Genomic DNA, 12,010 nt, shown 5'->3' with positions numbered 1-12,010 from the left:
AAGCCGTGAGGCAAAAGAATGAAGAAGCCGTGACGCAAAAGAATGAAGAAGCCGTGATGGAAAAGAGTGAAGAAGCCGAGACGGAAAGGAACAAAGAAGCCATGATGGAAAAGAACAAAGAAGCCGTGACGGAAGAGTACAAAGAAGCCGTGACGGAAGAGTACAAAGAAGCGATGGTCTGAGAAGAGCTAAGAAGCCGTGGTCTGAGGTAAACAAAGAAGTTATGGTCTGAGAAGAACAAAGAAGCCCTTATCTGTGAAGAACGAAGAAGCCATTGTGTGAGAAGAAAAAGGAGTATGCCGAGAAAGAAGGCCACCCGTCAAACTTTAAAGGTATGTTCCACTGAACACCAGTGCTCTTATTTTATCTCAAAAGGCACTTGTTTTCAAAAAACATTCCCCCAACCAAAGGTGCAGGCTAACCAGAATGTGGGCTCTATTATTTTTGGTCATTAGGTGCCATTTAAATCCCTGGTCACCAATTTATTGTGGGGGGCCCTGACACCAATGTTGTTTTTTTACAATGATTTTTTTAATTTTGGTGGGGGCCTAACCACTAATTGTTTTTTTAACTTGTAGGGAGGACCCTGATCTGCACCCAACCATAACCTGCAATGGCTTGCCTAGTTTCAATTAGGGATGCACCGAATCCACTATTTTGGATTCGGCCGAAACCCTGAATCCTTTGTGAAAGATTCGGCCGAATACCGAACCAAACCCTAATTTGCATATGCAATTTAGGGGTGGGAAGGGGGAAAAAATGTTACTTCCTTGTTTTGTGACAAAAAGTTGGATTTCACCATATGCATATTAGGATTTGGTTCGGCTGGGCAGAAGGATTTGGCCGAATCCCGAACCCTGGATTTGGTGCATCCCTAGTTTCAATCCAAACTCGCCTAATCGGTAGTCAACCTGCGGGTCACTGCAGGTCTCAGGTCAAGCCGTACATCACTAGCTGGCACTGTCAGGTATGGTGATACAATTGTGGACTGCATTAAACATTCACAGAGGCTCAAACAGCCCCCACTGACCCAACAGCAAGTTCCTGTATGTGGCAGGTTATATCAGCCTCACTGGTGTTTGCCAGAATATTCATCTGCTGTGGCATTATGTGGGCAAAAGGCTTCAGCATGTTGAAGAAATGGGGTGATGAAGCAAACAGATGAGAGGGTGAAATAAAACAGAGAATGAGAAAGAAAGCAAACTAAAATACAGATATTCTGGGAACAGAATAAAAAGCCATTGAGTAAGAAGAAACAACTTGTCAGCAGATCAAGGCATTGGTCAACCCTTTAACTGCCAAGCACGTAGGTACTACTTGCTTGCAGGAAAATGCTCTGACTGCCAAGCATGTAGTACCTAAGTGCTTAGCAGTAAAAGGCTCCTCTCTTCACTAGCTGCGCTTGCCGACAGTGCAGAGGGGTCAGAGGCATGCCTAACCCCCTAGACAACAAGCAAAGTGTGGGTCCTGTGACGTGATTGTCACAGGACCCCGACTTCTACATGCAGAGTCGCATCTGCTCGTGCCTCTGCCTCTTCCAGCAAGTGTGTCAAAAGAAACACAGCATTTCTTACCTTTTATTGTGTATACATCAGACTTCCTGTTTTCAGCATAAACCTCCAGCCCCCCTAGGGCTTGAGCATGCTCAGTTTGCTCCTCTCCCCCTCCCTGCCTGCTGTTATCTGATCCCAGAGCTATGAGTGAGCAGGGAGACACTAAGGCAAGAAGTGATGTCACACCAAGCTAATATGGCAGCTGCTATCCTAAACAAACAGAGCTTCTAAAGCGGTTTACTATGTATGGTAAAGCATTCTGCAAAATAAATATACTGTTATAACTTGCACTATTGTGGCTAATCTATTGACAACAAACTGGTTTCCCTCTCCTTTGAGTAACTGGTATATAGTCAGGGCCCGGTAACGGAACTAGGTGGGGGTGGGCCCTGGTGCGAGTTTTCTTTGCGGCTGCAGCCGACCCCAGCGTGCGCTATCTGCCGGGGCCCTGCGGGGGTGCAGGCCCTGGCCCAGTTGCACCGTTTGCTCCCCAGGTAGTTACGCCACTGTCAGGGCCGCCATCAGGGGGGCACAGGGGGTACAAGTGGCCCTGGCTTGAAGGGGGGCCTCCTTCCGAAGTCCCGAATTGGAGAAAAGACCCGAAGCCACAAAAATAGCCGAAGCCCAGAAGCGGCAAAAAGACTCGAAGTCACGGAAGTGGCGCGAAGACCCAAAGTCACGGAAACAGCCGAAGTTGAAGTCCTGAAGCGTCGAAAAGACCCAAAGTCACGAAAGGAGGCAAAGTTGAAGCCATGAGTTCAATTCCTCTGAAAACCAATGTGTGTTTTTTTTTATTTTATAATATCCTGGCCACCAATGTATTATTTTAATACTCTATAGGCCCCTGCCACCAACGTTTTTATAAAAAATATTCTTTGGGGCTCCAATTTTTTTTAACTTGTAAAACCAAAACCCCAAAATTTTGTTGTACAGGGCCCCGTGATTTCTTTTTTATTTTATTATTTAACTTTTTTTTTGGTCTTTCAGGTGCATATTAAATCAACAATTGAAGGAAGACAGAGTGAATAAAAAACAGGTGTGTAAGAGGAAAGTCGTAGAGGGGGTGATTTCTAACAGCGGCCCTGTATACAGTTAGGTCCATAAATCTTTGGACAGAGACAACTTGTTTCTAATTTTGGTTCTGTAAATTACCACAATGAATTTTTTTTTTTTTTTTTTCATATTTTAAAGTGGGATTATGTTTAAAACTTGTAATTGTTACATATATTTTTTGGGAATTGTTTTTTTAACATATCTTTTTTTATTTCGTGAATAAAATGTGAACAGTACAATTTTGTCATTGCGTCATTTTTCACATTTCGTGTTACATATGTAATATACATTGAAAGATATTTCAACAATATGAACTTGCGAAAGCATAAGGTAAGTATTACAACTACACTGAAACAACAGAAAAAGACAAAGAATATAAACCAAGAACAATAATAAAATAATAAAAAAAAAAAAAAAAAAAAAAGGAAGAGTAGGGAAACCTGCATAGTTAAATAGGACAGAGTAGGCAATAGTGTGACTACAAAGAGAATAAACGGGTGTCTCTCGAATTGCAAGTTTTCCATTACTGGGAAACCGGTGTGTTGTGACAGGTTGTATTCTCAATTACTCTAGAAAAGTAGAATCACTCGTGGGGAGAAATTGAGTTAAGGAAACAAAAGCAAAAAGACAGAGGATTTCTTAAAGTTCTCCCAAGGTTGCCATATATCGTCAAAGACTTCTTTTTTGTTATCTGCAATGGCTGTTAATAAATGCATTTCCTGAATATAGTTGAGTCTAGAAATGAATTGAGTGATTGAAAGCGTAGGGGAAACCCAGTTAAGTGCAACAACCCAGCGCGCCGCTGCCCATATCTGAAATAGCAAAGCATTGGTAACTTTATTAAAATCTGGATTAGGGTGATTCAGTAAAAGATGTTCGGGAGTTCGTGTAATTGGGGAATCAGTTAAGTCACATGCAATTTGGACCACCTTATTCCAAAATTGCTCTACTATTGGGCAGGACCACCACGAATGTTTATAATCACCCAGTGCTCCACATCCTCTAAAGCACATAGGGGAAGAGGAAGGAGAAAAATTGTGTTTACGTTTTGGTGTGTAATACCATCTTGAAATTACTTTGTATGCCATTTCCCGTATGGCAACATTGGGAGAAAATTTATGAGAGAATTCCATTGCTTTGGACCAATCTTCTGTAGTCCATAGTAGGTTGAAATCCCTGTCCCAGGCTTTCATATACGTAGGTAAAGAGGAAGGTGGAGCCTCAATTAATATGGAGTATATAGTGGAAATATTACCTTTAGCTCGTAGGGCATTTTTACAGAGATTTTCAAATAAGGAGCCTGTTAAAGTAGGTTTCTTTTGTAATTGTGAGAAATAAAAGTGAGAAAGTTGAGAATAACGTAAAAACTCTCGAGGATGGATTGTTAGTGACTCTTTTAATGAGTTCCAAGTTCTAAACCCGTGCAGGGATAATAGATCATATAATTTATTGAAGTTTTGAGAGGCCCACCATTGAAAATCGCTATGAACCATCCCTGGGGGGAAATCTGGATTTCCTACCAGAGCTTGCATGTAGCTATTAGTAGTCACTGGTAACAATCTTGGTTTAAGCAATTTCCAAAGTTGCATATGAAATTTAACAATGGGGTTGGTAATAGGGTATTTTTGTATATTGTTCGTAGTTAACCACAATAGTGCTCTAACTTGCAAGGGATAAATTGAATCATTCTCAAATTCTACCCATCTGAGCATTCCTGAGTCATTATGCCACTGTATTATTTGTGCAATTCTAGCTGCCCAGTAATAATTCCTTATGTAGGGGACCTTAAGACCGCCTTGCAGTCGTGAGCGATATAACACATTTCTATTAATTCTATGGTATTTATGTTGCCATACAAATTGCCATATTTGTTTCTGTAGCAACATAAGATCCTGGGACTTTACGGCAATAGGGAGGGCTCTAAATAAATATAGTATCTTAGGGAGGACAATCATGCGCACTGCTGTTATGCGTCCAAACCATGAGATGTGCAAAGCATTCCAGTCTATTAAGAAACGTTGTAATTTTTTGTACATTGTAGGGAAATTAAGGGAATATAACGTTTGATATGTTTTCGTGATTTTAACCCCAAGATAGTCAACCGTAGTAGTTCGCCAGTGAAATGGAAAGTTCAGCTCCAATAATTTCAGGTGAGGTTTTGAAATATTAATCGGTAGGGCTTCTGTTTTTGAAACATTAACCCAGAGGCCTGAGATCTTGGCAAAAGTATCTAAGAGTGAGAATAAGTTAGGGAGACTCGTCAGGGGTTTGGTTAAAGTTAAACATAGGTCATCCGCATAAAGATTCAACTTGTGGGGCTGATTATTTCTGATATATCCGGTAATGTTTACATCATTGCGGATAAGATGGGCTAATGGTTCCATTGCTAAAGCAAAAAGTAAAGGGGATAAAGGACACCCCTGGCGAGTCCCCCTGTGAATTGGTACTTGTAAAGTTTGATGATTTAAAAATTTAATATATGCTATAGGATGTTGATATAGTACTCGAAGAGCCTCCAAAAAGGGACCAGAAATGTTAAATTTAGGGAGAATATGGAAAAGATATGGCCAAGTCACGCTATCAAAAGCTTTTTGTATATCTAACATCAATACTAATAATTGAGAATGGGAAGTATTCGCATCTGCTATTATGTTGATTAACTTACGAATGCTATCAGTTGTTTGTCGGCCAGGAATAAAGCCTGTCTGATCTGGGTGTATCAAACTTGGTAAATATTTGTTTAGACGTGTGGCTAATATTTTGGAAAACAACTTAATATCCACATTAATCACTGATATAGGACGGTAGTTCTGGACTGATGAATGGTCTTCCCCAGGTTTAGGAATCAATGAAAGATTGGCATGTACCATTTCTGGAGGAATGGAATGCCCTTGGAGCATATCATTAAACAATACAATTAAGTGTGGTAGAAGGAGAGTTTTGAATGATTTGTAATACCGAGCCGAAAAACCGTCTGGGCCTGGGCTAGACGAGTTTTTTAAAGATTTCAAGGACTCTTCAATTTCCAAGGCAGTGATAGGGGAGTTCAAGGTAGACTGTTCTTCCATTGTAAGTTTAGGGAGGGTTACATCTGAGAATAATACCTCTTTATTAATTGTGTGGTCGGGGATGGGTATCTCATATAATTTGGTGTAGAATTTCTGAAAAACTTTTATTATTTCTAGGGGGTTATGAACCACCTCTCCAGTGTCTGACTGGATAGAATGAATAGGCTTGAAACCTTTTTCAAGTTTAAGTTTTTTGGCCAGAAGTTTGTCAGGTTTATCTTTAATTTGGAACAGTTTTTGCTGAAACCATTTAAGTTGTTTAGCAGCTTTACCGTGTGTTAGTGTATTTAACTGGTGTCTTGCTTCTGATAGCTGTAAATGAATTGCAGAGGATGAATTTTGTTTATGCAAGGCGTCCAGTTGCTGTATTGTGGATTCTAAGGCGGATATCTGATCAGTAACCATTTTTTTATTCTGGGTAGCTAATCTTATTATTTCCCCCCGTATGGTGCATTTATGTGCTGCCCATAGTGTGCCCATTGATAATTCTTCATCAAGATTCTCTTTCCAATAATTCTCAATAGATTGTGATATCTGATCTCGTATCATGGAATTAGCCAACAGAGAGTCATTTAGACGCCAAGAGGGTCTGCCTGGTAAAGTAGAGGGTAGCCTAATCGAAATGGTTATAGAAGCGTGATCCGACCAAAATATTGGGTCTATTTCTGCTGCAGTTAGTTGAGGTAAGTAACCTTGAGATAGGAAAATGTAATCGATTCGTGAATAGGAGTGATGTACAGGAGAATAAAAGGTATAGTCTGTTTGATCTGGGTGAAGGTGTCTCCAGGTATCAATTATGAATCCTCAATCAACATTCGTTTCAAGAATTTTGGGGAGGCCGCTGATGTAGTGGCAAGTAGTCCTTTACGATCTATAGTGGGGTTCATTACTAAGTTAAAGTCACCCAGTAAGACTATCATCCCTTTGGCGTGCTGTTGTAACAGCTTGAAAACTTTGGAGTAAAATGTCAATAAGCCAGAGAAAGGCGCATATACATTAACTATCGTGATGTCAAAGCCAAGTACTGTCCCTTGTAATAATATATATCTACTCTCTGGGTCTATTATAGACCACAATGAATTTTAAATGAAACAACTCAGATGCAGTTGAACTGCAGACTTTCAGCCTTATTTGAGTGGGTTGAACAAAAAGATTGCAAAATTCTTTTTTTTTTTTACACAATCACTTCATTTCAGTGGCTCAAAAGCAATTGGACAATTGATGCAATTTAATGGGCAGGTGTGGGCAATTCCTTCTTGTCATTATCAATGAAGCAGATAAAAGCCCTGGAGTTGAAGTGTATTATTGTGAGCATTATAACACTTATCTTTAAATCATGTTTGACTGAAGATCAAATATTGATAAATCAAAAAATAAAAAAGTTTAACATGAGGGGGCCGATTCACTAACTTCGAGTGAAGGATTCGAAGTTAAAAAACTTAGAATTTCGAAGCTACACAAGCCTTAAGAATGTATGATAAGGCAGGGCCTGGCTCACTGGTGTGGGCTGAGTAGTACAGAACAATTATTCCTTAGCTAAAAATAGATGATGTGGCAGGAGGAGCACCCCCAAAACAGCAGGGCTGCCAGACAAGCTCCCAACTGTCTGCTATTTTGACATCACCCACATCCAGACCCAACTGCTGCTCACCTAGGATTGCCACCTGCCTGGTATTTTACTATTCACATTTCAGTCTCATCCTCACATTTTAAGGCCAGCTTTTTAAAATGGATATTATGTAGTAAATGTCTGCAGTTTTATTTGACATATTAAGAAATACAAATTGAAACCTTCTTCCTTTGCTTGCTGTAACTTCTGTGAAGATTTTACTTATGCAAATGCCACCACACATAAGATCACACTATTGGTTATTGGTCTACAAAGCCCCCATTCTTTGACATATATTACTTAAATGGTGTATTTTCAAGAAGAAAGACAAATAAATGATAAGATGCAGATTTTCACATCAGTGTGGGTAAATTAGATCATACTCAGCTGACATTCTAAGATATATTCCCAGTGCTGTGATGAATACATTCCCTGCAGAACAAAAGATACATAACCAAGGTTGTCAATTCCCTTTATTAAAATAGTATGTACATGAATGATCTGTATAATGTACATTCATATAAAGCTGTATATACTGGATAATGTATGGACCGTGTCACTATTACACTAGTTTATTACATAACAGGATGACATTTGCTTTTTTTTATGCAGATATTTTCTTTTATTTGGTAAAGCTATGCTGTACATTGGGATATCTTCAGATATTCAGACATGAAGACCATTTGAATGATTTGGAAATGATAAATATTAACCAACTAGAACAATGTAGAAGAAGCTCTGCAACATTTAGTGAGCCCAACCATGACAAAGATGGAAGAATACGGACACATAAATGCCCTTAAAATGCTTTGCTCGACAGCCCTGACATTAAATGGAATATAAAACCTAGAATACAGAGATTATTATTTTCATTCACAGTCTTGTAAACAAATAAAAAGGAACAAAATGTGCTTGGTACAAAAGGAAACATAAAACAAAGACATGTACCCAGACAACTGATCCACAGAGTGCTTTTATGTATCTGAATCATGTCCCATTGATTGAGTGTTTTTATATCCGTAAATAAAAATATATTTATTACAAAAAAAGAATAACACTTTATTGTAAAACAAGGAAGGCAGAAAATAAAGTTCATTTCAATCAACTTTAGGGAGTGGAGGAGTTCTGCAGGTTTCTCCCTCTCGTAACATTAAGCAGTTGTGCCTTCTGAAACATTACAGGTGGAGAATACATATCGTCTAACCAAGATCTCCTGCTTCATGATCCACCAGTGGTGGCACAATGGGCATTACTGTAGATGAGGAGCCTGCAGTAAGATAGCCAGCAACTCCAGGTCCTATAGGAAAAAATAAATAAAAATGATTTTAAGGAGAATTATTTTTAAATTATAAACTAATTCCCCAGTATGTTTGTGTATATAAAGGCTAAAGGTGGCCATACACTGAGAGATCCGCTCATTTGGCGATGTCGACAAACGAGCGGATCTCTCCCCGATGTGCCCAACTTGAGGTGGGCAATATCGGGCTGATCTGATCGTGGGCCCTAGGGCCCAACGATCGGATCCTAACAAATAGTAATGGGCGGTCGGATCGCGGGACCGTATCAAGGAATAGATGCGGCTGCGATCCGACGGGATTTTTCGTCCCATCTGATCAAGATCTGCCCGACTTTCGCCCAGATCTCGATCGGTGAAGCCCGTCGGGGGCCCCATACACAGGCCAATAAGGCCACGGTCTGTCGGCAGCTTTTATCGGCCCGTGTATGGCCACCTTTACACCAATGCACACCAAATCCATTTTGGATTTGGCAAAATCGTCTAAATAAAAAGTCTGGCAAATATTAATTTGCGTATTTACATTTGAGATAACGTTTACAACAATTTAATATTTAATTTTTTTTTTTGATGGAATTGAATGGATTTGGTTTGGTTGAACACTAAGGATTTAGGCGAGGATTCAGCTGAATCCTGAATTCATTCCTCAATATAAAGCCTCCATGCAGCATATCATTTGTTGACTGTAGTGCTATAAAATACATGCCTAGGTTTATATGAAGGGATCTTTTAATGGATTATAAATACTTCTCATATTAAAGGGAGTCTAAAATAGAATAATGCTAGAAATGCTTTATTTTGTATACTAAACATGAACTTACTGCACCAAAAGCCTAATAAAACAAATTATTTTTGATTTCAAAGTTGGCTGCAGGGGTCACCATCTTGTAACTTTGTTAAACATCTTTGCAAGACCAAGACAGTGCACATGCACAGTGTGGTCTGGGCTTCACAAGTCAAATAATTTTTTCCATAGAAGCCGATACAGCAAGACTGATTAATAATAAGAATATGCAGACTGCACTGGGTCTGTGGATACAAATCTCTACATGGTCGCCGGCTGCTTTACAGGGAAACAAACAAAGCTGCACTAGTTCTGGGAAGTAAGTTTGAAAGTATGATCAGTTTCAGTTTGAAAGTATGATCAGTTTCAGTTAGGGACCGTCTGAAGTTTCCTATCCGCAGCAGTCTGAGTAAGTAAAACATAGGGGGAATTTCACTGCATACAGTCAGGTTTATTATAAAAATGGTAGACATTTTTTAATTAAAGGAACAGTTCAGTGTGAAAATAAAAACTAGATAAAAAGTTCTACTTTTTACTTCCTGCTTTGCAGCTCTATAACTCTGAGCTAGTCAGCGACTTGAAGGGGGGCCACATAGTACATAACTATTCAGAGAGTTTGTAATTGATCCTCAGCATGCAGCTCAGATTCAAAAGCAACAGATATGACCCATGTGGCCCACCCTAAAGTCTCTGATTGGATACTGCCTGGTAGCCAGGGTAACCAGTCAGTGTAAACCAAGAGAGCTGAAAAGCAGGAAGTAGTGTTCTGGCTATTATGTTACACATCCAGTCACTCCAGCCTTTTTACATTACATTTTTTGCACAGCCTATTTACCCAGTTTTTATTTTTACACTGAACAATTCCTTTAAAGTATATGGGATAGTTTTCTTTTTCATTAAAGAAAGTAAAAATGGGATTTTATTTTATTGCCTTTACATCCCCTTTAATGTGTTCTAAGAGTGCACAATGAGTATATGTTATGTTTGCATATGGGGCATTTTCCATCATTCATGAGTAGGGGGTTTATAGAAGGTAAGGTCTATTACTCTACATAGGAAGCCTATTTTGCATATCTGCATACCCCTGCCCATATCTTCATTTCCCACCCCCCATAAACTTATAATATCTCATATATATAATAACCCAGAAGCACATGATGGAGTGAAGTAAGCAAATAATTAGATTACGAAATAATGAAAGACATTGGCTGTTTGCCTTATGACTGTACATAAGAAAGGAAAAAGGGAAAATGCTGGCGTATCCATGTGGCAAAAAAAATGAGGAACTGCCGAGGAACATAGTAAGTGCAAATGGAAGGGAACGTGAATGTAGCAGATGCAAGATCAGCAAACCATGATCTACCTGTGTTAAAGAGCTACACATCAGTTAGCAAGCTGCTTGGAAGAGAGCATCTATAGCCCACTTCTAATGTGAAGGGGGCTGCTACCAGTAAGAAGGGAAGGAGAGACACCTGAAGGAAGAAAAGAAAGGTAAGAAGCCAGGGGGAAGGAGCAGAAAAGTGAACATCGCAAAAGCAATAGGATCAGTTTTAAACAAAAGATCCTTAAAAGGTATAAGGTGGTTTTATAAAAAAAATACATCTTCCAAGGCTTTATTGAAATCTGAGATTCCATACAAAAAAATGTATATGCTCCAGATGAATATGTTTATTTTTACATCAGGTAATTATTAACCTTAAGCAGCAGTGAAAAGGAAAGTGGATTAATTATAGATCGCTTCCTAGTGGTCAGTGGGAAAGCTCTACAATGAGCACAACAAAGCCATTAGAAATCTTGTCCACCTCAGTCTCCAGGTAAGGAATTTTAGATTATCCATATCCAAATATGCATGGCAGGTAGGCCCTTGAATCGGTGGGTCTTTCTGGAACGGAATATTTCAAGGAACCTCACAGTGACCTTAATAGGGTCTGTGTACCAAGTACTGAGGATTATTACTTAACTACTGTACCAGAAGAGGAAAGAAAGGGATTATGTAAACTAAACTTTGCTTCCAGGGTCCTTCCACTGTATCTGGGTAAGGGAATATTAATATTTTAAAGTAGCTGGAAAAGCTTTATAACATATTGTTTCCTATGAAAAGCTGATAGCAAAATATAGTTTTCCTTAGTACACTGTTGTACTGTATATGGACATGGCAGCTATCAGTAGTCATGGGACCCATACTACGAACTTAGCAGAGCCCTTCCCCAGGGAAGCCCCAATTATTAGCCCTATGGTCACCACGGCCCCCTGTGTGAGGAGCCAATGAAAAAGAAAAATGCATGGCCATGCCCCAACTACTTACTCCCCATTTGTGTAAAAACCCTGACAATGATTCGTCTAAACCCAATCTGCAATCCTTACTCCTTTTGTGACCTGTAAATCAAGTTTCTTTATCTCTTAGCCTCTTTCTGAAACATGGCCCCTGAATGCAGTACCTCCTATAACACCCTGAGGGTGGCCCTGTATATGGATGTATAAATTAGGGACCCATGTACTGCAGACACATATTCTGTATCATGGGAGAAACATACAATGCACGCTTTAGAAATGCAAGTTGGTGTTATTTGCCTCTGCAGCACAAATCATTTACATTCATGGTTACTTGAACAAATGCAATGCTCTTACTTTAATACTGCACACATATAC

The 12,010-nt window shown here is 39.4% G+C and overlaps 1 protein-coding gene across 4 annotated transcripts in view; it reads right to left on the bottom strand.

The window, feature by feature from the left end:
- Positions 1-7,738: 7,738 nt before the first annotated feature.
- The window catches only part of dnajc13.S (DnaJ heat shock protein family (Hsp40) member C13 S homeolog), a 90,974-nt gene continuing 86,702 nt past the window's right edge, over positions 7,739-12,010 (bottom strand). For 3 of the 4 annotated variants that reach the window (XM_018269333.2, XM_018269335.2, XM_018269334.2), the window contains one exon: positions 7,739-8,580. In XM_018269333.2, coding sequence (XP_018124822.1) covers positions 8,483-8,580 — 98 coding nt within the window. In that variant the 3' untranslated portion in view covers positions 7,739-8,482. Of the gene's footprint in view, positions 8,581-10,724; positions 10,834-12,010 lie in introns of all 4 variants that reach the window. The other variant, XR_005962205.1, reaches the window with a different exon arrangement.

Source organism: Xenopus laevis, chromosome 6S, assembly GCF_017654675.1.
Source record: "Xenopus laevis strain J_2021 chromosome 6S, Xenopus_laevis_v10.1, whole genome shotgun sequence".
Classification (NCBI taxonomy): Eukaryota; Metazoa; Chordata; class Amphibia; order Anura; family Pipidae; genus Xenopus; species Xenopus laevis.
This window is presented reverse-complemented; position numbering and strand designations above follow the sequence as displayed.